The 26,657-nt window shown below is 40.6% G+C and overlaps 1 protein-coding gene and 1 pseudogene across 1 annotated transcript; one reads left to right on the plus strand and one right to left on the minus strand.

The window, feature by feature from the left end:
- Positions 1-1,164: 1,164 nt before the first annotated feature.
- LOC110219753 (uncharacterized) lies at positions 1,165-15,081 on the minus strand. Its single transcript, XM_021003386.2, has 4 exons — positions 14,766-15,081; positions 10,400-10,526; positions 9,153-9,239; positions 1,165-6,573 (listed from the first exon to the last, which is right to left on the minus strand). Exons 1-4 carry the CDS (start codon positions 14,811-14,813, stop codon positions 5,168-5,170), a joined length of 1,668 nt encoding a protein of 555 aa, XP_020859045.1. The 5' UTR covers positions 14,814-15,081; the 3' UTR covers positions 1,165-5,167.
- Positions 15,082-24,869: 9,788 nt separating this feature from the next.
- Positions 24,870-26,335, plus strand: LOC110219886 (parafibromin pseudogene; annotated as a pseudogene).
- Positions 26,336-26,657: the final 322 nt, after the last annotated feature.

A 26,657-nucleotide genomic window follows, 5' to 3' on the forward strand; every position in this document is an offset into this window, starting at 1 on the left:
GCAGATAGTAACTGCAGCCATGAAATTAAAAGATGCTTGTTCCTTGGAAGGAAAGTGATAGCAAATCTGGACGGCATATTAAAACACAGATGACCTTACTGACAACAGTTTGTATGGTCAAAACTTTGATTTTCTGTTAGCAAAGTATGGCTGTGAGAGTTAGATTATTAGGAAAGCTGAGCACTGGAGAATCAATGCTTTAGAACTGTGGTGCTGGGAAAGACTTTTGGGAGTCCCTTGGACAGCAAGGAAATCAAATGAGTCAATACTTAAAGAAATGAATTCTGACTATTAATTGAAAGGTCAAATACTGAAGCTGAAATACTTTGGCCATGCAGTGAGAAGACGGGACTCATTGGAAAAGAGTCTGATGTTGGGAAAGATTGAAGACAAAGGATAAAGTGATGGCAGAAGATCAGATGGATAGTGTCATGGGAACAATGAACTTGAACTTGGACAGACTTTGAGAGATCAGTGGAGCACAGAAGGGCTTGGTGTGCTATGGTCCATGGGATAAAGAAGAGTTGGACACAACTGAAGTATGTGTGTTGTTCTGCTGTCTTTGCTTACTTTGTCAAATCCAGACAAATCTCCTGTTTCTTTGAATTTTTACTACTTGTCATTTCTTATGACATGATAGTGTACATTCATGTGCATAATTTATATAGGCATTTTCCAATTAATGTTAATCCAGTTTCATTTTTCTGCTACAAAAGTGCTGTTGTAAATATACATGTGTATATGTACGTTTGAGGCAGCTAGGTGGTGCAGTGGATAGAGCATTCATTGGGCCTGGAGGCAGGAAGATCTGGATTCGAATGCAGGATCAGACACTAGCCATGTGACCCTGGGCAAGTTCCTCATCTGTAAAATTGAGGTTGTGGTTGTGATTTGTTCTTCATCCTCGAAGAGGACCATGGCATCAGGGAGATGATGACATGCCTTGCAATTGGGTTTGATTTGAGTGAGGGAGGGCTGTGCAAAGTCACCAGCCTCACCTTCTTCCTTATCTGTAAAATGGAGACACACTGGAGAAGGAAATGGTAAAGCACTGCAGAATCTTTGCCAAGAAAATCCCATAGATGTAGTCTATGGGGTCACAGAGTAGGATACAACTGAACAACCGAACAATATGTATGAATGCAGATATGTACACAACACATATTTGTGTTTATCACCTTTCCTTGTTTATTACATACTTAGGGCACATGTTGAGCAGCAGGATTGCTGGGACAAAAGGTATAAGCCACTGAACCATATTGTGACTTTTCTCACATAATTCCAAATTATTTTCCAGAATAATTGGAAGACTTCTGAGCTCCTGAGTATCTATCTTCTCACAACTCCTCTAAAAATGGAAAATTTCCTTTTTATCACTTTTTGATAGGCCAAAGATAAAATCTTAAAATTGTTTTAATTTGAAGTTCTTATTCTGACTTTTTCATAAGGTTGTTGATATTTGAATTCTTTTGAAAACTATTTGTGTCCTTTGACCCTACTGAAGAATGACTCTCAATTTTGTCAGTTTGGTACATATCTTTATCAGGCTTTTATCTGAGATATTTTTTTTTGCCCATTCTGGCTTATTATTCCAACTGCATTTGTTTTTCTTCAGGAAAAATGTTCATGTCTTATGTGAATGAACTTTAACTTTTTCATTACTGATATATGAATTTCCTTTGTCTACAAAGATTCCCAAAGATTCTGATTTAGTAGCTATGACCTAGCAAATAAAAATAATAATAAAACCAACAAACATGAGGCTACGTAACTTTCCCAGAGTCATACATCATTCACTGTGAGGTAGAGTATGAATCCAGTCTTCCTGACCAGCCCATTTCTATCTACTCTGCCTTGCTACTTCTACTTGCTTGTATTTTACAATCTTTTCTATCCCATTTAGCTGAGTTCTCCTATCCATAGTTGTGAAATGTAACACCTGTTCTTTAAATTTTTAATGATAGACTCTTTTATGTTTAGGTTGCATATCTATTTAGAGTTCATTGTGGCATGTGGTTTAAGACACGGATCCGAAGGTAATGTTCAGTCAAATTGCTTTCCAGTTTTTTCTGGCAATTCTTGTCAAATAAAGTAGTGCTCTTCAAGAAGCAGAGAAATGTCATTCATCGACACTGATGGTAGCACAGGACCTGATGCATAGTAGACACTTCAAAACTGCATGTTGACGGACAGTAAAATTTTAATAAAATGTTACCAAACAATATAGCAATACATTTTTTAAAAATATGGACTATGACAAAATTGAACTCATATCACTGACGGTTCAAGATTAGAAAAACAACATAATTTATCAAATAAAGAGAAAAAAACCTGTTGATATTAATAGACACATAAAAGGCTTTAACAAAATATGGTTACATATTTATATTAAAAACACAGATAAGGGCCCTTCTTAAATGTGATTGATAGTATTTATTTAAAACCAAGAGCTAGCTTTGTTTGCAATGGAAAATACTGGACAATTTTTGAGTAATAACCATGATAAAGCAAGGGTGAACACTTTCCTTAATTTTATCTGATTATGCTGAAAATGCTAGTTATTGAAATAAGACAAGAGAAATAAGTAAAGAGGAGTCAAAACCATCACTGTTTACATGCATGATGGTTTATTTAGAAAACCAGACATGATTAATAAGGAAACTGAGACTAAATAGTTAGATATAAAATAAATCCAGAAAATTATCAGCATTTCTATATAGTATTAACAACAACAAAAAAGGAAATGATAGAAAAAATGAATTCCATTAAATATATCTACAAAATGCAGAAAACATCTAGGTTTTAACCTACCAAGACAGGCTTGGCTTAATTTATAGATTTAGTGCTAAAACAATTAAATGTTCAAAAGCGGGCTGCACATATAATAAAAATAATGGCACTAATCAAATTAGTCTATAAATTTGATGCTATACCAATCAAATTACTATATAGACAATATAGAACTTTATTATACAAAATAAAGTTCACATGGCAGAAAAAGTTTTTAAAAACCAAAGGAAATTATTTATCAAGCACCCATCGGTGCAAGGCACTGTGCCAAGTGCTGGGAATACTAAAACAAAAGTCTCTACCCTCATAGAGCTTACATTCTACCAAGAGACAAAATGTACAGAGATAAATAAATACGATTGGAGGGAGAACATACTAACAGCCAGGAGGTTCAGGAAAGGCTTGCCCTAGGAGGTAGTACCTGAGCTGATCTTTGAAGCAAAGTAAGGATTTCTAGAGTCAGAGGAGGAGAATATTCATTCCAGGCATGGGGGACAGTCTGTGCAACTCTGAGCTATCATCTCATGTACATCATATTGGCAGGGGGCAAAGAGTGAAAAAATTCAATTTTTTATTGTTGATTCTACTTACTTATTTCCTGCTGGTGTAGCTGTGAATAGGTACTATTCTGAGAAACAATTTGAAATTACACAAGAAGTTATTACTTTTTCCTAATCCTTAATCCAGCAATATTTTTTTGGAGGCAGTTGGGGTTGTGATTTGCCCAGGTTCACACAGTAGTGTCTGAGGGTGAATTTGAACTCACATCCTCCTGACTCCAGGGCGATGCTCTACCCACTGTGCCACCCAGCTGCCATCAATCTTTTTACTGCATTTACGCCCCACAGGTCAACAGCAGTAAGAAAGGACACATATGTACAAAAAATGTTCTTAGCAGTACTACTGTAACAGCAAAAATTGGGGGGAAAATGAAATGTAGTTAGTGCCCAATGATTGGGAAATGGTTAAAGAAATGATGTTATCCAAATGTAATATAATAGCATGAATATAAGTTCAGAGGAACATGGGAAGACTTATAGGAAATGATGCAGACAGGAAGGCACAGCCTAAAGAATAAAATACATACTGACTGCAATTTGAATGAAGACAATATTAAATGGCAACATAACTCTGGTCATGTACACAAAATGTTGGTACTAAATTATAAAAGTTAAAGCACAACTCATTTATGTTAATCAATGAGAGGAAAAGTTAACAAAAAGAGGAAAGTGGCATGTACTATCAGTAAAGATTTCTATCAGTTGAATTTGCTTAACTGTTTGGGGGACTGAATTTTGTCAATGAGAGTGTTTATTAGGAAATGTTTGCTTTGTCAAAATAAAATGAAACAGTAGGAAAAAGAGAAATCAATGAAAAATAGCTCCCCCAAGTGATTTTGAAAAGGAAAGATAAAAAAGAGTCAAGGTTCGGTTAATGGGCACCACATTGGATTAAGATCTTCAGCTACTCTGAGAGACAGTTTTAAGGAACAAAGGGGTGATAGTCTTGTACTCTGCCCTGGTCAACTGACATCTGGAATACTGTGTTCCATTCTGAGCATTAAATTTTAGGAAGGAAATGGAGAGAGAAGGGCAATGAAGATAGTGAAAAAGGCCAAGTTCATGCCATATGCAACCAGATTAAGGAACTGGGTGATGTTTATGAAAAAGAAAATTCGGGGGAACATGGTGGCTTCCTAATAATTAGAGCTCTCCCATTGTCAAATGAGCTGCCTTACAAGATAGTGGGATTTGACCTTAATGGAGATCTTCAAGTAAAAGCTGAATGGTTATTTGTGGGGTGTGCTGTTTTGGGACATGCTTTGTCCAGTATGGGTTGGATTAAATGGTTCTGAGTCCCTTGTGATTCTGAGATTCTGTGATTTTTGCGAAAATCAGTGACATGTTTATAAGGCTTCTGTCAAATGTGAATTCAGTGGTGCTCGGCAGGTTCACAATTAAAATTAATTCTGTGCTACAGTTCTTACATTTATAGTTGCCCCGTTAACATGAAATTCTAAAATTATTGAAAGAGCATTTTCCAGCTAAAGGTTCTCTCACATTCACTTCATTAATGTGGTTTATCTCCAGAATTCTGATAATTAGGCAGAGACATTTTATGGCTGATGGCCCCTCCTATAAAGAAGTTCTCTCCAATAGGAATCGTTTGATATTCAACAATACAATATGAATGATGTGGTTCTGTCTAAAGACCTTTTTACCATAGTTTGTTTTTGTTACAATACTGATTCTTCAATGTTATGTTTTGAGTCTCAGCTAAAAGCCTTTCAAAAGACTACAGGTTTCTCTCCAGTATGATTTTTTTTTGTTGACATTTAAGGTGTGTTTCATCCTAGGGCTTGACCACAGTCATTATACTAATAAGGTTTTTCTCCAGTATGACTCCTCTTATGGTAAATTAGGGATGAGTTGTGCCTGAAAACTTTCCCACATTCGTTACATAGATAAGGTTTTTCTCCAGTATGAATTCTCTGATGGTAAGTAAGTTGTGTGCTCTGAATAAAGGCCTTCCCACATTCATTACATTCATAAGGTTTCTCTCCAGTGTGAATTCGCTGGTGGAAAGTAAGCTGTGTGCTCTGGTTAAAGGCTTTCCCACATTCATTACACTCATAAGGTCTCTCTCCAGTGTGAATTCTCTGATGGGAAATAAGCTGTGTATTTGACCTGAAGGCCTGTCCACATTCATGACATTCATAAGGTTTCTCTCCGGTATGAATTCTCTGATGGGAAGTAAGGTGTGAATTTGACCTGAAGGCTTGCCCACATTCATGACATTCAAAAGGCTTTTCTCCAGTATGAATTCTCTGATGGTAAGTAAGGGATGAACTAGAGCTAAAAGCTTTCCCACATTCATTACATTCATAAGGTTTTTCTCCAGTATGGATCCTCTGGTGGTAAGTAAGATGTGTGCTCTGAATAAAGGCCTTGCCACATTCATTACATTCATAAGGTTTCTCGCCAGTGTGAATTCTCTGGTGGAAAGTAAGCTGTGTGCTCTGGATGAAAGTCTTCCCACATTCATTACACTGATAAGGTTTTTCTCCAGTGTGAATTCTCTGATGAGAATTAAGTTGTGTATTTGACCTGAAGGCCTGACCACATTCGTTACATTCAAAAGGTTTTTCTCCAGTATGAATTCTCTGATGATAAGTAAGGGACGAGCTATATCTAAAAGCCTTCCCACATTCATTACATTCATATGGCTTTCCTCCAGTATGAATTCTCTGATGGGACGTGAGCTGTGTTCTCTGGATAAAAGTCTTCCCACATTCATTACACTGATAAGGTTTTTCTCCAGTGTGAATTCTCTGGTGGTAAGTAAGTTGTGAGCTCCATCTAAAGGCCTCTCCACATTCGTTACATTCATGAGGTTTCTCCCCAGTATGAATTCTTTGGTGGAAAGTAAGGGATGAGCTATAGCTAAAAGCTTTCCCACACTCATTACATTTATGAAGTTTCTCTAGTGTATGAACTCTCTGGTGCTCATTAAGATGTTTTCCCTGGAGGAATGCTTTCTCACATTCACTGTATCCACAAGTTCTCTCTTCAAAATCTATTCTATGATGCTGAATGTTTGAATCACAGCTGAAAAGTTCCTCACATTCATTATCCTGGGAAAGTGTCTCAACATCACAATTCCAGGCTTCTTTCAATATGGAATCCTGATAACCATCACTTGGATTTCTTTCCTGGACTGATTTATCCACAGTAAAGCCCAGTTCTGAAGCTGATTCATCTGTTTTGGACCTGGTCTTCCAATCTGTAACAAGCAAATAAACACATTACTAGTATGTCTTTTCTCCATCTGAAGAAAGAGAACTTCAATGTATTTACTCTTGTACTATCTTCCCTTCTACTGCTAACTCCACCAGGGCCTTCAAGAAGGATATAACAACAACAACAACAAAATAACACCACCTTATATGTGTTGAATGATTCTAGTCTATAAAGAAATTTTGTACATTTATGGGAAATCATGGAGAACAAGAAGTGCTAGAAAAGTGGTGAAAGTTAGATGTCTAAAAGCTCCAGAAGGAAGAAAAGGTGGATTCTGCATACTATACTTAAACTACACTTAACCGAATTGGCAGTCAGTGTTGACATGGAAGAGTAGTGCTACATATGGGGCTAGAAGAGACATAGGTTCAAAACAAGTCTGTGAAACTTAGGAGTGATGGTCCACCATCGGCAAGACTCACTTAAGAGTTTTATCATCCATAAAATGGGGATATTAATAAATAGAGCTCACAGGGTTGCTTTTAGGATCAAGAAAGATAATGTATTATTCATTATTGTTATTATTATATTCAAAGGAATCTGTGATTAGAAGACACTGGACCATTAGAAGGCACCTAATAACATCACAAAAAACCAAAACTGATTACCTTGTAAAGGTCAAGAAATGTCTTACTGCCAATGCTGAAGCCATTCCTGAAGTGGGGGTCGGGGATCGGAGGGGATAGATGGCTAAGCGCTGTGCTATGTGCTTTACAAGTATTATCTTATTTGATCCTCACAACAACCCTTCGAGGTAGGATCAGCTGCTTATGTACTCAGACCACCAGTTATTAAGAGCATGACTCCAGCCTGGTCAATCGCAACAAGTTATTTATGATGAAAAATAAGATCGAGATGAAAGAAATGATAAGACCAAACTATAACAATATCACACGAAAGTTTAACTAGCAGAAACCAAATGCCATAAGAAGGCAAACAAGAGTACAAAGTGATTCAGCAAATATCTGACATCCTTTGTAGTATCACTTAGGGCTGTCTGGTACAGAGTGTAAGCACTTATGAAAATACTTTGTTGACCGACTGAGTTCCTTACACGCAGATGGACGACAGCCAAGAGTAATGTTAAAATATAAATTCCTTCGAAAAGTATTACAGAGAAGGCGAGTGGGAGGTTACGACCAGTATCATCTCACAAAAGAGACATAAGCAGTGAGCTAAAACTAGTTTAAAGAAATCTCAGTAAGACTCAATTAAGTGAAGCCATTTAAAGATGAAAATGGATGGACAACAAACAAAAGAAAAATTGAAAAAACCTACAGAGATTTTTATAACAAACTTTTTCACCATCAAGGGCAAAGGACTTCATAGTCACCGTTATTAAATATCACCTAAGTAGGTGTGATCTATCACTCTGGCCTGCAGAGACTTAGATCTTTTCATGTCCTCATCTTATAAGGAGAAGTTGGCTATCTTTTCAAGGTTTGTGTCATGCAATAATTTGGTAAGAGCATTTGTGCTTCTACCCAAGTCAAAGATGGAAAGGAGAAAGACCAGCACAGAAAATATGAATCCATCTAGGACCGAGAAGGAAGGTTACTAAATTAAAACAGATGAAGAAAAAAGAAAAAAAATAAGAATAAAGAAAAAACTAGTCAGAGATAATTGGTGGAAATAGCCTAAGGTCAAAATCTAAACTCTCTGAGAAATAACTGAAATAAATAGGCTCCTAACGCCTATCTCTCCCTCCTGTTTCTCCCCATTCCAATTCATTCTTCTCCCAGTTTTCATATTAACCTTACTGTATCCATCACCTGATTCCAACACTATCTCAGTGCCTCCCTAGCTTACTTACAGGATCGGGGAAACACATCTTAACGAGGCATTCAGAGACCTCCAAAAGCGTCTCCCAGTTCAGCCACCTAGCCTTCTGTTCCACCCCCCTCCAACAAGTACCTGATGCTCCAGAAAGACTCTCATTGTCCCATCATTCTGAACTCTATCCCCTTTCTCACGTTGGTTCCTCTTGTTAGGGAGCTTATTCAAAGGCCAAAAGTACTTTGTTCATTTTCTATTTTACCTATCTAGCCTTGCAACATCTTCCCTCTGTAGTAATTACTCGCTTCTCTCGAGGCCCTAGATTGAGCAGCTCTCCAATTCATTTTGACCAAATGACAGGAAGCCCCTGTTATGTGCCCTTTCCCAGATCAAGCACTAGATAGCGCCTCTTTCTCTCATGACGCCTAGGACAGCCTCCTGCTCCATCCCTCACAGGCATCCAAACAGATGAGTGTAAGGAACGGTCAGTGCAGACAAGGGAAAGGCTGCTTCAGGAAGCTGACCTGGAGGAAATGGGAGACAGAAAGCTCTGTGTCCTGCTGGGGCTACGCTTCCCTTCTCTGACAATTGAGGCAAATGTGAGAGAAAAGATGTAGGAAAGTGATTTGTTCAGAACAGCTCGAGGCAGCTTCTGCAGGAAGCTCCATTGCTGGTGTCCCTCTCCCCTGGGTGGAGAGCGGAGGACAGTTTCCCATGCAAACTTTCAAAGGCCTCCTCCATCCCTGACTAAAGAGTACTCAAGTACCCAAATATTCGCTCACTTACCTCTTAACTCTTCGCTCTCCATGATCCACGGTCTTTCCCCTTGCTCCAACTGGGAGATCACTTCTGGTTTGGAAACAGGAAGCCCTACTTGGGGAAAATGAACAGTCCTGAGGATAGAGAGCCACCTTCAGATTCAACGACACCCATTCATCTCCAGGGACGAGTAAGCTCCCCAGAATAACCAAAGGGCAAGACAAAGAACCTCTGAAAGATGTTTGATACAGAGTTCCTGGGAAGCAGGGACTTTTTTTTCTTTTGAGGGGAATGAGAGTACATAGTTCAAAGACAGGGGGTTGGAAAAAGAAAGAAAATCAGACCATTTGTTCTCCTCATGGGATCACCGATTTAGAGCTGGAAGTGGCCTTATAAGCCATGGAGCCCAATCGTCTCATTTTGCAGATGAGGAAATCGGGCACAGAGAGGTTGTGACTTGCCTAGAGTCACATAGTGAGTAAGGCAGTATGTGAACCTGAATCTTCCTGACTCCCGCTGTACCACTCAGCCACCTACTAGAAAGCTGAGATTCTTTCTCGTCTTCAGTTATTTGTACAAGGGGAAAGTATCTTTGACTTGAGGCAACAGAAGATGCAGAAGGTATGGCCTCAGTGGCAGCCAAGTGAAGACGTCCCTTCCCAGTTTTACTGAGTAAAGGCAGCTAAATGGCACAGTGGATAATAGGAAGATCTGAATTCAGATCCAGTCTCAGATATTTACTAGCTGTGTGACCCTGGGCAAATCACTAAACCTCTGGCTGACTCAGTTTCCTCATCTATGAAACAGCAATGATAACAGCACCTACCTCCCAGGGCTCTTGTGAGGCTCAGATGAGTTAACAATCACAAAGCACTTAGCACATAAAGGCTGGGATATGGCAGGCGCTACATAAATGCTTATTCTATTCTCTTCCCTACAAAGTGTAAAAGTACCCTGACTCACAGAAACAGAGGGATTAGGAGCCGCAGGCCTCTCCAAAACCAAAAACACTGCTAGGAAAACAGTCCACAGCATTTATCAGGTGCAGAAACACAGGGGCAGCTAGATGGCGCAGTGGATAGAGTGCCGGCCCTGGAGTCAGGAGGACTTGAGTTCAAATCCAGCCTCAGACACACAACGCTTACTAGCAATGTGACCTTGGGCAAGTCCCTTAACCCCACTGACTGGCAAAAAAAATAACAACAGAAAAAAACCCAGAAACATATCAGCAGACTCCCAGGCACAAAGCGTAAGCCACAGGAAGTCTCTCTTACCCAGAGAGACCAGGTTCCTATAGTTCTCCAGCATCACATCTCTGTACAGCTCTTTCTGAGAAGGATCCAAATGTCTCCACTCAGCTTGGGTGAAGTCCACGGCCACGTCATTAAATGTCACTGCCTCCTGAAACACAACACGCATTCTTGCTTATTCAAAGACTGCCCCTCATCTGGAACTCAAGCAGAGAGGAGGTGGCTGGGAAGTTGAGGGCACGATTACAGGAGTTAAGCGACTGTAAGGGGTTTGAACTCAGGTTTTCAGATTCCCAGTTTACTGTTATTTTCCTACACAATGACAAGGAGTGTTCTGTGGCTCCTTCTAACTTGTGTGTGCCCCCTCTCCCACAGTGCCAAAAATGGAGCACTTCACTCTTAAAGCCTCTGACAGTTGATAAAATCCACAGGTCCCTTATAATTAGGTACATAGCACTAACACTGTCAACCTGGGGGGAAAAAACCTCAAACTGAGACCAACTAGGTGATCAATAAATAAAATGAGGCATTGATTCAGGGTCGAGAAATTGTAATTTGGGGCAGCATGCTGCCTTATTCAGATAGGGCTGTCCATGGAGGAAGGGGGGAAGGGGATTCTTATAGGGCATGGTTGTGGGAACCAGCAAGAGAGCGTATGGTCCAGATACACAGAGCAGCTTAACTGCTGGAAGGAAGTGTTGAAGGTGTTGTGGGATTACAAGAGCAAGGCTGCAGAAATGTCCTTGGAACTCTCTCTGTCCAGGAACAGGGACAGTTAGAAACCGCTCGGTTATGCAGGGGTCTTCTTAGGGGCAGTTTCTCACGGGTCAGAGAAGGGTAGGGGTCCAGATTTTCCCAGGGGTCGACAACACCGTTAAACATTCTCCAGAAAGTTTCCATTAATAATCAAGTACCATTTCTATCAGATAAGAGACACTGCCCCTAGCAATTTCCTCCTGATTACACAACTTCCCACTGATGAATTAAAACTTGTTTACAAGAGAGAGCAGGCCCTCCTTGGCACCAGCCACTTTATGGAAACAGCCTTACCTCATATATTCCTACTAGGAATGCTACTCCCCATTACAGTCTTCTTCCACCCAGCTGTCAAAGTAAAATTCCTTAAGTGAAGGTCTGACCATGTCATCCAACTGTTCAATAAACTCTACTCACTCCCTATTACCTGCAGGATCAAATATAAAATCCTGACTTTTAACCTCTCATAACCTCGCCCCTTCCTACCTTTTAAGTCTTTTTGCACTCTACCCGCCTCTACACATGATTCAGAGGCACTGGCCGCCTTGCTCTTCCTCAGACATGGCCCTCCATCTCCTGACTCTGTGAATTTTCCCTGGCGGTCCCCTGACCCGATCTCTTTCCTTATCTCTATATCCTGGCTTCCTTCAAGTCTCAGCTAAAAATATCACCTTCTGCAAAAAGCCTTTCCCGGTCCCCCAGTGCTAACGGTACTGCTTTTCTTCTACCCTGTAAACATCTTCTGTGTGTCTGTCTATTTATCTGTTATCCATCTGCGCGTTATCTATCTATTGGCATGTTGTCTATCGCCATATTATCTCTGTGTGTCAGCTACATATCTATCTCGTGTGATCTGCTTATCTCTGTGTTAACTCTCTCACAAGAACATGAGGTCCTTTAGGATAGAGACTGGTTTTGTATCCCCCAAAGCTTAGCATAGTCCCTGGGATATAATAAATGCATATTGAATGACTGGAAAAAAATAGCAAACTCTTGTAACTAATACACTCAGTCAAGCAAAACAACTTCTTACACTGGCCAGGTCTGAAAATCTGTACCTCCTTCAGAAATGAGTCCATCACCTTTCTTTCGGGAAGTGGGTAACATGGCTCATCATTGGTCCTCTGGAATGGTGGTTGATCATTGCTTTGATTAGGGGAGGGGGAGGGAAGATAATCGTTAATAATTAGTTATTACTACGGGAATTTATTAAGCAACTACTGTGTACCAGGCATCATGCTAAGCTGTTTACCAATATTGTTTGATCCTCACAACAGCCCCGTGAGGTAAGTGCTCTTATTATCTCCTTTTTCAGTTGAGAAATTGACACAAGAGATTAAATGACTTGCCCAGATTCACAGAGCTCATCAGTGTCTGAGGAAGGACTGGCTTTTCTGACTCCAGACCAAGCCACCTAGTGGCAGTGACAAGAATCTTTAAGTCTTTCAAAGTTTTTTGTCTTTATAAACAACTTTTGTTGTCATTATTGTAAAAATTCTTCTCCTGGTTCTGTTTACTTCACAGTCTGAACCAGTTCGTACTTATTTTCTCAGGTTTCTCTCAAACTATCCCTTTTGTCCCTTCCTAAAGCACAACCGTAATCCATTAGGTTAATATTCCATGATTTGTCCAGCCATTGTTCAATTGATGGTCACCCCTTTAATTTCTAGTTTGTTGTTGTTTTGGTTTTTTTGTTTTTGTTTTTGGTTTTTTTTTGGTCACCACATGGGTCCTTTTCCTCTTTTGTTGATCTCTTTGGAATATAAGCCTAGTACAGTTAAGTCACCTTTTCAGTGTAGTTCCAAATTGCTTTCCAGAATGGGCCAACCAGTTCAAAGCTCCACCATCAGAGCAATACTGTTGATACTGGCATGGCATACCCTCATCAGAGAAGGTGCTGTGCTTTACGAGTAAAACCAGAACTGAAGTAGCCCAAGAGAAACTCTAGAACCTCAAATGTAGAGAACCCACACCAAATATTCACGTCGACTATTTGTGCCTGACCAACTCCAAGCTCCTGCTGGTCTGATCAGCCAGTCAGACACACTGAACTTGAATCTAGCATAGTGACATCATTTCGGAGCTCTTTGAAACCGAAGAATAACAACCAGTCCTCAGCGAAACAAACCAACAAAGCTGACAGAAGAGGAAAATGGCTGGTTGGAGGGGCTATGGGAAAACAGGTACATTCAGGTGTTAGTGGCAAAACCGTGAACTGGTCCTGCTCTTGTGAAAAGCAACCTGGAACTATGTCCCAAAGCTATTAAATTGTGCATACCCTTTGATAATAATGATACCACTACGAGGTCAAAACCCCCAAAGAAATTACAAAAGAAGGGGAAGGATCCATAAGTACCAAAATATTTACTGTAGCTCCTTTTGCAGTGGCAGAAAATTGGAAACTGAGGTGAGGTCCATCAATTAGGGAAGGACTGAACAAGTTATGATATATGAATGTGGTAGGATACTATTGTCCAGTAAGTGACATAAGAAATGACAAAGGTTTTAGAGGAAAATGTATGAACTGACACAGAATAAAGAGAATAATTTTATAATAACAACAACATTGTAAAAACAAAGACAAAGACATAGGAGTTCTGATTACTGCAATGACCAATCATGACTCCAGAGGACTAACACTGTGCTGTTGATCTCTTGATAGAGAAGTGATGGCCTCAGAGTACAGTCAGATACTTCTTTTTGGACACGGATAATCCAGTAATTCGTTTTGTGTGATTACACACGTTTGTAAGAGTTTTTGTTTTGCTTGCTTTTTCAACGGGGTGGGCAGGGAGTTGGGAAGTAGAGAAGGCAGATTTTTGTGCAGATTTTGTCCCTTCCAACTCTAAATCTTTGATCTTAAAAAATTTTCTTCTGATGACCTGATATACTACTTAATGCTCTTCCCTCTCGTTTTGCTTCTTATAAACCAAAACAAGTGCATGATTATTAATAGGAGAGTCTAGGTGGGTGTCTGGACGACGATACTAAAACTTTCAAGACCTCTCTCATTCATCTTTTGTGTTCTTATCTCCTAGCTCAGGACTGAGCAATCAGTATACCTGAATGCCTTGATAAATGAATAACAACTTCGGGGAAGGAAAAAGGCATTAAGGTGGGCAGGGGGCAGATCTTTTATAGAGCACATCCCAGGCCTTTTGGGTTCCAGCACATAGGTAAATATTTTGCGCATACTCCAGAATCTTGGGTGCCACCGAGGAAAATCCAATAGAGGCTGCGAAGCAGGAAGGGTCAGGCCACAAGCCAGCCCCGAGACGCCTTGGGTCATCACGAATGCTACCTGCAGACGTGAGGTTGGACGACGCTCTGCGTACATCATCCCTGACACCCCCCTAAGGTTTCAGCAGCGAGTCAGGAACGTGCCCACCCCGGGGCAGGAGTCAGAGTCCGGCTCGTCCCCCACCTACCCCCCATGACTGCGGGTGATCCCTACGCGGAGGCCGGAGGGAGGTGCGCAGAGCGCTTGGCAGACCCCAGGCGGGGGCTCCCCGGCTCCAGCACCTAGCCCGGGAGGCATCTACACTCGGGGTCACTCCAGCGGATGGGGAAGAGGAGGCTCTACACCGCAGGCCGCTCCTGCCCGTTTCTCCCCCTCCCTCCCCAGGCAGCTCACCTGTGGGGCCCGCGCCGCCCCGCACACCCGGATCTGCCCTGGCTCCATCCCTCCCTCCCTGGCTCCTCCTCAGCGGGCAGGCCCGGGGGCAGGCAGGGCCCGCGAGCGGCCCGGCCCGGAGGTGGGACGGCACATCCCGCGCCGGGCCGGGCCGGGCCGGGGCTGAGGCTCAGGGTGCTTCTGGAGGGGGCCGCTCGGCCTGGGATCGGAGCCCCGCCATCCCCAGCCTTAGCCCAGAGCACTCTCAGGCCCGGAGCCAGCCAGGAGCTCCCGCATCTGAATGCAACCTGAAAGCTAGGGGGCGGGGCGGAAAGGGACGCCGGGAGACGCTGCTGATTGGCTGGAGAGCCGCATCACGTGATCGCGGAGAAGCCCAGGGAGATCCACGGGGCGGAGCCGAAGAACAAAGAGGAAACGGCCGCGGAAGTTGACTTCCAAGACCCTCGGGACTTGGGGAACAGGAAACTACCTTGTCCGCAAGGAATTTTGGGAATCGTAGTCTGGCGGCTAGAGGAATCTGTTCTGCGCATGCGCAAGAAAGGTTGCCGCTTCTTTTCTTCCAACTTTGGTCCAGTGCTCCAAGAGCAAGACGCTAGCAAGAGGCACCGTGAAGAGAAGAACCTGCGATGGTGGGAAAGAAAAGGAAAAGGAGGGACAGGACGTCGGGGGAATGGGTCTGAAGGCTGCATGGGGAAGCACCCTGGAGAGGCTACTGTGAAGGGCTGCGTGTCCCCTTCTAACCAGAGTTCCCGGAGTCTCTAGGCATGGACCCATTTGGCCATAAGGTTTTGGACAACCAATGGGCCACTGAAATAAAAACCTTTACGTTTGTTTTCTTTTAATATGATAATTTCTGTGCGCCTTATCTTCCTCCCTCCCCGTTCCTTCTTTCCTTCCTTCCTTTCTTCCTTCCTCATATAACACTTATCGCTGGGACCTCTTGACCAAACATGCAAAGTAACTCACAGGTTGAGACTCCAAAAGGACACCTGACTTCTCTTTCAGTGGTCTTGGGGTAATCAGGAATCGGGTTTCTCATTGCTGCTCAGGAGCCCTCACCAGTGTGCTTCCCATTGTTAATTAGCCATAACTAGATGCTTTTTTTTTTTTAAACTACTGAGATGGCATAGTAAGAACATTCCTTCAAACGAAGCAAGAATCATCCCCTGCACTCTCAAGATCTTTGGGAAGAGTGAGCTCAAATTTAAATTACAAAGGCAGTGAGTTAGTTGTCTTCCATTTGTTTTCTCAGAGAGGACCGAAATAGCATCACTATGTTGGAGTCAAGTTACAGTGTGTTCAACTGTGGCTGAGCAGACCAATACAGCTTGGAATGCTCTACTACACATTGGGCACAAATAGTCCATGTGAACGTTTGGGGTGGATTGTCTAAATTTGTGCATCTCGTGTTTCTTTTCAGCTACTTCAATTCTGGTTTGCTTAAAGAACACAGCACCTTCTTTGATGAGAGTAGGCTGGGCGCTGGTACTTTGCCAGTATCTCTCTTGTCACATATAAATTTCAGAGTTCTTCAGAGAGACCTTGAGAGTATCCTTGCACCACTTCTTCTGACCACCATGTGAGTGCTTGCCTTGTGTCTCCATACAATAGTTTCTTAGGCAAGCATATTTTTGGCATTCTAACAATGTGGCAAGCCCATCAGAATTGTGTTCTCTGCAATAGAGTTTGAATGTGTGGCAGTTCAGCTTGAGAAAGGACCTCAGTGTCCAGTACCTTATCTTGCTAGGTGAACTTCAGAATCTTCCTAAGACAATTCAAATGGAAGCAATTCAGTTTTCTGGCATGGCACTGATATACTGTCCACGTTTCACAGACATACAACAATGAAGTCAGCACAACAGCTCTGTAGACCTTCAGTATGGTATTCAATCTTGCCTCCCACACTTTCCTTTGGAGCCTCCCAAACACTGAGCTAGCTCTAGCAATGCCTGTCAACTTCATTATCAATGTATACATCCCTGGAAAATATGATGCCAAGGTAAATGAACTTACCCACAGTATTCAAAACTTCTCCAATGGTTTCCACATATGGATGGTGTGGTGCTGGCTGCTGGAGCACCTGTGTTTTCTTGGTGGTGTTAGGCCAAAATTAGCCCACGCAGCAGGGAATCAATCCATACTTTGGTACATCTCACCTTCAGAGTTACTTATCTTCAGTATGCCATAGTTTCTTCAACTGTAAAATGAAGATTGTAATAGCACCTACCTCCCAAGGTTGTTGTGAGGATCAAATGAGAACTGTAAAGCACCTTAGCATAGTGCCTGGCACCTGTCCTCTTCCCCCCCAGAAGTAGTTGCCTGTTGACTGGGAAATGTCAAAACAAATTGTGGCAAATTAATTTAATAGAATATTACTGTGCTATAAGAAATGGTGTATATGATAAATACAAAGATGCATGGAAAGAAATACATGAGACGATAAAGAGTGAAGTAGACCCCACCCCCAAAAAATACACAATGACTACAACAATGCAAATGAAAAGGAGAACCACACACACACAAATCAAAAGTGAATGTAACAAAATTACGAAGTGCATGAATGACTAACAAAGATATGAGAAGATATATCCAACTCACTCCTTCACAGAGCAGGAGGCCCACAGGCTTAGCACATTGCACACATCTTTGAACTTTTTCAATACTGATTAGTTTGCTGATCTTTCCTCTTTTTCTTTAAAATATACTATTTGTTATGTGGGATGGCTCTCTAGGAGTGGGAGTGGAAGGAATAATAGGGGAAACTATGATGATGTACAAAATAGGAAACTCAATAAAAATTTTTGTAAAAAATGTAAGTTGTGTGATCTGGATAAAAATCTTTCTGCATTCAGTATATATATATCTTGGTTACTAAGCCCATATCAAAGAAATTTGATACAATGATTATTTCCCATTTGACCACTTCCCTTCTCCTAGGGTCCATTAATTTGTCTTTGCAGAAGCTTTTCAATCAATTGACATTTATTAAGCAACTACCATGTTCCAGGAGTTATCTATTTTATCTTTTGTAATTCCCTCTAGCTTGTTTGGTTAAGAACACATCTCCTAGGACCTGAGTTCAAATATGACCTCAGACACTTAACACTTACTAGCTGTGTGACCTTGGGCAAGTCACTTAACCCCATTGCCTAGCCAAAAAAACAAAAAAAATAAGAATACATCTCCTACCCATAACTGTGAGAAGTATATAATCTATTTTTGTTTGAAAAAAAATTTTAAAGTATGATCTTTAATATTAAGTCATGTATCCATTTAGAATACATTGTAAAATATGATATAAAATGTTGGCCTAAACCTAATTCTGCCAGATTGCTTTCCATTTTTCCCATAAGTTTTTATAAGTTTTTTCCCCCCTAGGTAAACACACAGCTTACTTTCTGTGAGAATTCACACTAGAGAAAAACCTTATAAATGTTCAGAGACTTTTATCCAGATCACATATCTTATTTCCACCAGAGAATTCACACTGAAGAGAAAGCTTATGGATACAATAAATGTGGAAAAGCTTTTAGCTCCACTTTATCTCTTACTTGCACCACAGAATTAATACTGGAGAGAATCATGTCAGTATACTGAATGTGGGCAGACCTTCAGATCAAACATACAGCTTATTTCCCATTAAAGAATTTATATAGAGTATTATAAATGTAATGAACCTGACTTTCATCCCAATTATACATCTTACTTCCACCAAAGAATTAATTCTAGAGAGAAGCTAATTTTTCAGTGTCACCAGGCAATTCTTTTAATCCATATTACATATGAATTGCCCATCTGAATTTGGTGGAGGGTATTTCTTACACTAAGAGTTCCCTAAGCCAGTCTGCGCAGATCTATACAAGTACGTGAATGTGTTTTCCATGCGGAGGTTGCATGGCATAGAGCAGAGCTAATTTCACAGACTGAAACACCAGGGTTCAGATCCCATCTTTGACACATCCTGGCCTCATGAACCTGGGAAAGTCACTTCACTTCTTAGTGGCAGAGTTAACTCTAAGATTTTGATTTACAGAGAAGGTGCTGATAGGCACAGGAAGTTCCTGACCATGAGCTCCCTTTTTGTTATTGTTAAGTTGTTTCAATCATATCTGACTCTTCGTGACTCCGTTTGGGCTTTACTCTGATGGAATTACAGGTGTAGTGAAAAAAAAAAGCCAAGTTGTATAGGTCACAACTTATTTAAACATTCCTTGATGTTTAGACACTCTGCTTATTTCTAACTTTTACTATTACAATTTTTTTTTGTACACATGGATTTTTTCTTGGCTTTTATGGGGTATAAACTCAATAGTGAGTAATGCTGGATCAAATTAATAACACAAAATTCCAATTTTTTTTTCCAGAATAGTTAGACTAATTCACAGCTCCACCAGCAGTGAATTAGCATGCTTATTTTCCCACAGACATTTCAATGCTGAATTATTCCAATTTTGCCATCTTTATCAGTTTGATGGTAAAAGACACTATCTTAGAGTTATTTTAAGTTTCATTGTTTTGATTAATAATTTAATTTTGAATGTTTTTCAAGTATATGAATTTATTATTTTGAGCACTTCATAATCTTTGGTGTTTATTGAGGAATGAGTTTTAATCACACTGATTCCCTTGGTGATTATGAATGTCCTATTTTTAGCAATGATTTTTTTATGCCAAGATATAACCCAATCCACATCTTTTCTTTTTCCAGCTGCAATGATTTTGTGTCAAAGATTTTTTGAGATTTCTATCACAATTCTGTCTCTTATAAAAGACTGCTACAATTAGTTTATCACATTTGTGAAAGCTATAATATACCATTCTCTAACAATTTTATACCACGACTTTAGATTAACATTTGAAATGTATTATTGTATATACTGTAATTAACTAGTTTAAAACAATTTCTCAATAAACTGCTATCCAATTGCCCCTAGCAGTTCTTGTTGAATAAAGAATTTTTTCCATTGTATATTATGTTCTTACATTTATTAAAAATTAACCTGTCATATGTTTCCTTCTAAGCTTTACTTATCTGATGCAGACCACTAATCACCTTTCCTATTTTTAACCATTGTGGTATATGCATGTAATGGAATACTATTATTCTATAAGAAATGATAAGCAGGCAGATTTCAAAAAAACCTGAAATGACTGAAATGAACTGATGCTGAGTGAAGGAGAAGAAATCAGGAGAACAGCAACATTGTGCAATGATCAACATTGATAGACTTAGCTCTTCTCAGCAATGCAATGATCTAAGACAATTCCAAAAGACTCATGATGGAAAATGCTATCCACATCCAGAGAAAGAACTATGGAATCTCAATGCAGACTGAAGAATACTATTTGCTCTTTTTTGTTTCTTATGTTTTTTCCCTTTTGTTCTGATTCTTCTTTCACGATATGGCTAATGTGGAAATACATTTACTATGATTGTACATGTGTAGCTTATATCAGATGGCATGCCATCTTGGGGAGGGGGAAAAAAATTTGGAACTCAAAATCTTATAAAAGTGAATGTTGTAAACTATCTTTACATGTAATTGGAAAAAATAAAATACTGTTAAGTGGAAAATTTGAAGACAAAGAATTCCTCAGATTTTTTAAGGCACACCTCCATTCATCTTAAGGTGTTTTAATCTCTACTGTGATCTTTGGCATAGATTACACCCAAAGGACCAAAAGGGAAAGGAAAAACATAGAAAATTCTTGGTCTCAGGGTTCTTCTAGTTTTTCTTCCAGGACCATTAAGTTGAGGCTGATTCAAATGGTCCAAATGTTGTGATTGCCAAAGATACCAAATTAATTGGATTTTATTACAATTTTTTGGTACCTTGTTTTGAAAATTTTCACATCATTCAATTGAGACTGGGGGACCTAAAAAGTACCATTTTGAAAACAGAGTCCAAAAACTTAGAGAAATCCATTTCCTTGTAAAATATTAGTTTAGCTCCCTAAGAAATGTACATGAAACAATTTATTGATTGAGGAAAATAAATAAAATTTGTTCATTTAAACCCAGAATTCAAGGCATCAGTTTAGTGGATCAACAAAAAGAGTGAGAAAAGCTGAGGATCCTCAAGAATCTGGTGCTTTGAGCACTTTGATGTCTAGACACAGAGATACCAGAAGAATACCAAGCAATTCCTCAGATGTTTTAAGTCACACCTAGATTGATCTTAAGATATTCTAACCTGGGGGGGGGCGGTGGAGCCAAGATGGCGGAGTGAAAGCAGTGACTTGCTTGAGCTCTCCCCCCAAACCCCTCCAAATACTCATAAAAAATGGCTCTAAACAAATTCTGAAGCAGCAGAACCCACAAAAAGATGGAGTGAAACAAATTTCCAGCCCAAGACAACCTGGATGATTGATCAGAAAGGTGTATCGTGCCGGGCTGGGAGCGCAGCACAGCGTGTGGCGGCATGGGCGGGCAGGCCACAGTGAACCTGGAGCAGGCCTCAGAGGACTGAATCTCAGGCAGCTGTGGCAATTTCCAGACTCCTCAATCCACGAATGCCAAAGACAACTTAGAAGGTCAGTGGGAAAAGTCTGTTTCTGTCGGTGCTGAGACAGGAAGGTGGGGTTTCAGCTCCATTCCCCAAGAGCATGGCCGGGGGCGGGGGCAGCTGCTTCCCAAGCTTCCGGCCCACAGACTGAGGGGGAATCCAGTGGCTGATCAGAGTGGGATTTCAGGGATCTCTTTGCCAGTGCAGAGGCAGGAATCTCTTGCTTTGTCCGTATTTGGATCTGGGCCACAGTTTTGGGCAGCGGTGTTGGGGTGAGGAGGAGCTCTGGTGTGGTGAAGCTTATAGTGGCTGTGCAGAGAAAGCCCTCCTCACAGTTACAGGACAGAAAGAAGTACTTGTGGTCACAGGCCAGGAAAGGAGTAAACACTTCACCCCCTTATCATACCACCTTGGAAGAAGTGAAAATTTACAGGTCCCTACAAGTATCTCTGAAAACAGCTATCACAAACCCCTGAAGCTTGCAGTAATACTCTCCACATTGGAAGCAGACTCTTACCTTAACAAAGAGTTTAAAACTCAAGTAATTGGCCGGGATCATGAGCAAGCAGTGCAAAAAGAGTCAGACTATATCATCTTACTTTGGTGAAAAATAAGATCAAAACATACAACCAGAAGAAGACAACAAAGTCAAAGCTCCTACATCCAAAGCCTCCAAGAAAAATATGAATCAGTCCCAGGCCTTGGAAGAGCTCAAAAGGGATTTTGAGAAGCAAGTAAGGGAAGTAGAGGAAAAACTGAGAGTGATGCAAGAAAATCACGAAAAACAAGTCAACAGCTTGCTAAAGGAGACCCAAAAAAATACTGAAGAAAATAACACCTTAAAAAATAGCCTAACCCAAATGGCAAAAGAGGTCCAAAAAGCCAATGAGGAGAAGAATGCCCTAAAAAGAAAAATTGGCCAAATGGAAAAGGAAGTCCAAAAGCTTACTGAAGAAAATACTTCCTTAAAAATTAGAATAGAGCAATTGGAAGACTAGTGACTTTATGAGAAATCAGACACAGTAAACAAATCCAAAAGAATGAAAAATTAGAAAACAATGTGAAATATCTCATTGGAAAAACAACTGACCTGGAAAATAGATCCAGGAGAGAGAATTTAAAAATTATTGGACTATCTGAAAGCCATGATCAAAAAAAGAGCCTAGACATCATCTTTCAAGAAATTATCAAGGAAAACTGCCCTGATATATTAGAACCAGAGGCAAAATAGAAATTGAAAGAATCCACAGATCTCCTCCTGAAAGAGATCCCCAAAGGAAAACTCCTAGGAATATTGTAGCCAAATTCCAGAGTTCCCAGGTCAAGGAGAAAATATTACAAGCTGCCAGAAGGAAACATTCAAGTACTGTGGAAACACAATCAGGATAACACAAGATTTAGCAGCTTCTACATTAAAGGACCAGGGCATGGAATATAATATTCGGAGGGCAAAGGAGATAGGATTACAACCTAGAATCACCTACCCAGCAAAACTGAGTATAATCCTTCAGGGGAAAAAATGGTCATTCAGTGAAATAGAGGACTTTCAAGCATTCTTGATGAAAAGACCAGAGCTGAATAGAAAATTTGACTTTCAAATACAGGACTCAAGTGGAACATGAAGAGGTAAACAGGAAAGAGAAATCATAAGAGACTTATTAAGATTGAACTGTTTACATTCCTGCATGGAAAGATGATATTTATAACTCATGAGACCTTTGTCAGTATCAGGGTAGTCAGAGGAAAAAAATTATATGTATGTATATGTAGATAGAAAGATAGAGGACACCGGGTGAGTTGAAAATTAAGGGGTCATATCTGGAGAATAAAATTAAGGGATGAGAGAGGATTATACTCAGAGAAGGAGAAAAGGAGAGGTAGAACGGGGTAAATTATCTCACACACAAAAAAAAGAAAACCAGAAAAGAAAAGTCTCTTACAGTGGAGGGGAAACAGGGGAAGGTGAGAGGGAATAAGTGAATCTTATTCTCATAGGATTTGGCTTAAGGAGGGAATAACATACACATTCAATTGGGTATGGAAATCTGTCTTACCCTACAGGAAAACAGGGGGAGAAGGGGACAACAGATCAGGGGGATGATAGAGAGGAGGGCAGATTGGGAAAGGGGGTAATCAGAAGTAAATACTTCTGAGGAGGGACAGGGTCAAAAGAAAGAATAGAATAAATGGGAGGGCAGGATAGGATTAAGGGAAATAGAGTTAGTTTTTCACATGTCTACTATGGGCGTGTTTTGCATAACTGCACACGTACAACCTATATTGAGTTGCTTGTCTTTTCAATGAGTGTGGGTGGGGAGGGAGGAAGAGAGAAAATTTGAAACCTAAAGTTTTAAAAACATATGTTTAAAAAAATGTTTTCACATGCTACTGGAAATAAGAAATACAGGAAATGGGTACAAAGTGTATCCTGCCTACAGGAAAATAGAAGGGAAGATAAAGAAGGTAGAGAGATAGAAGAGAGACAGACTAGGAAGGGATATTCAGAATGCATGCCATCTTGGGTGGGGGGGGGAGATGGGTAAAATTTGGAATTCAAAAACTTGTGGGAGTGAATGTTGAGAAGTAAAAATAAATAAATTTATATTAAGATGTTCTAACCTCTACTGTGACCTTTGGCATAGATTAAACCCAAAGGGCCACAAGTAAAAGGAAAACATGGAAAATTCTTGGTCTCAGCGTTTTTACAATATTTCTTCAAGGAACATTGAAGTTGAGTCTGGTGAAAATGATCCAGATTTTTTTAATTGCTAAAGATACCCAAGAAATTAAATGTTTTTGAAATTTTGCTCTGCCTTGTTTTGAAATTTTTCCCCACTATTCAAATGGGGCTCAGTTCTGGAAAGCATCACGCAGATAAACGTTTTACTAAAAATTAGACAAATCCATTTTCTTGTCCCACTAAAGGATTTTTTTTTCATTGAAAAAATACATGAATATTTATAGAGCTATTAAAACATAATGCTAAATTTGTTCATTTAAACCCAGAATTGAAAGCACCAGCCCCATCTCAGGGCCCATGGGTTTAGGGTCACTGGGACAGCCAAGGCTTTAGGTGTGAACCTGACCACAGAGCGTAGTCAATCAGTTCCCAACCCAGAAGGAACGTGTTCTGTTTAAAAGGGCAAGTCAGGGTGGTGAACACAGTCTGTCCTATGCTATAGGAGAAGCTGCTTCACTCCTTCCAACCCTCATTTCTTCTCTATCTCTCTGTCTCCTTGTCTCTCTCACTGACTGGCTTGCTTCCTTGTTTCCTGACTGCCTCCTGAACTCCTAACACTCCCTTGATGGTCCTCAGTCTCCCTTCCAGGTGGAAGCCAGAGGATTGCATTGCCTTGGAACTCTGTGTCCCAGAGGCTCTAAAGCAACCTGCTTAGCTTAGCTTTCTCTTCCTACCTGCTGGCAAGTCAGCAAGTTTTCAGTTTTGTTCTCTGCTGCATAGGTGTCTACAGACATCCTCATCATCTTCACCACTTTCTTCGAGCATCAGTATTAGTGCAGCTCCCACTGGTGCATGGTGGTGGTGGCTGCTGGCCAGAAGGAGCAGAGACTGGAGCAAAGAGGCAATGGTGGTGGCAAGATGGCGGATGTGCTGAACGTCCTTCCCCAGCATAGCATCGAGAAGGAGATTGTGGTAAAGGGAGACAAGGTCACCTTTGGTGACTTCTCCTGGCCCAAGAACATCAAAACCAACTATTTAATTTGAGGCACAAACAAGGGAGGCCAACCGAGAGGCCAACTACACTGTGGATTCCATCTGGTTCCTGCTTAATTATGGACATCTTTCTCATGCTCAATTTGTCTGGTGTGCAGCAAGTGAAAACATTCCTGTAGTTCAAAGACAGAAAAGATTTGCTTGCATGCCTAAATGGTGAAAAGTCCACATCTACAAGGACTGACAGAAATGAACCTCTTAAAATAGGTCTTCAATGACCTGCACAAATAAAAAGAACAGCAGGCCAAATATTAGCAGAGGCAAAGAAACCACAGATCAAGGAAGAAGACCGTGGACATCTTGGTAAGGAGTCACTGGCTGCTGTCTTGGAAGGTCCCAAAGAATGAAGTGTACAGACAGATAAGATTAGATCATTATCAGAAGCTATGACTGTGGAGAAAATTGTTGCAATCAAAGCTAAAATTATGGCCAAGAGAAGGGCTACTACCAAAACTGATCTGGAGAATGACGTATCTGCACTTAGACAAATAACATTTGTTGATGCAGATTTCTTAATGACTAGAGATGTGGTGAGTTGGGAAAGGATTTTGCTGTGCATATTTTTGCAATTCTCCAATCTGTAAAAGCCAGAGAGGAAGGATGTGCACCACAGCAGAGGTCTGCACTTAATATGACACCTCTGGATCCCACACTACAGAATAAGTCACCACCTCCTCTGGCTGCCTACAACAAATACAATCAGGAAAGATTCAAAGAAAAAGAAGAAATGGAAGGCTTCAAAACTGATGCAATAGGCATCTACCCTGGAATGACTGTGAAGTCTGTCATGGAGGCTGCACCAGCCCATAAGACTCAAACTCCAGCTGCACAGCCAATACCAAGACCACTTTCCCAAGCAAAACCTTCTCCAGGCCAGAAAAAAGGATCTCGATCACCCATTAACATTCCAGCAGCAAACACCTCTTTAATAAATATGCTTAATGCAAAGTACCTTCTCCAGGATTTAAAATTTGTCTCTTTGGGCAAGAAGGGAAAATAAGGTTGCCAAGGAGAGCATGAAATGATCATCTTGAGGCAAAAAGGTCAGATGCAACCAGGAGGCACTGCCATAAGTGTAACAGTACCCTATTAAGTAGTAGATCAGCCCCTCAAACTTATGTCTCGACTAGGATTGTGTTGTGGCAGTTTTTGTACAGGGTCTCACATGACAATTCAAACGTTGGCCAGGCCTATTACCTGAAGGATCACCACTTGAACTATTTGCTACAATTAAAGCCTTTCATCTAAAGTATGATGAACTATGCCTAGATCCAAATGTAGCATAGTGGGATATAACAGTATTAAAATTAGCTATTACAAGTGTCATGTAGACAGACTAAGTGTTTTTATGTTTTGGGGGAACACTGGACAGTGTTTTGTTTCTTTGTTTTTGTTTTTTATTAATTTATTTTTAATGTTCAATATTCACTTCCACAAGATTTTGAGTTCCAAATTTTCTCCCCATCTTGTCCCTCCCCTCACCCCAAGATGGCATGCATTCTGACTATCCCTTCCCCTAATCTGCCCTCCCTTCTATCTCCCCCCCCTTCTTTTATCTCTTTCCCCTTCAGTTTTCCTGTAGGGCAGGATGGATTTCTATACCCTATTGCCTGTATTTCTTATTTCCCAGTTGCATGTGAAAACAATTTTTTA

Source organism: Phascolarctos cinereus, unplaced genomic scaffold (genome assembly GCF_003287225.1).
Source record: "Phascolarctos cinereus isolate Bilbo 61053 unplaced genomic scaffold, phaCin_HiC Scaffold_726;HRSCAF=1367, whole genome shotgun sequence".
NCBI lineage: Eukaryota > Metazoa > Chordata > Mammalia > Diprotodontia > Phascolarctidae > Phascolarctos > Phascolarctos cinereus.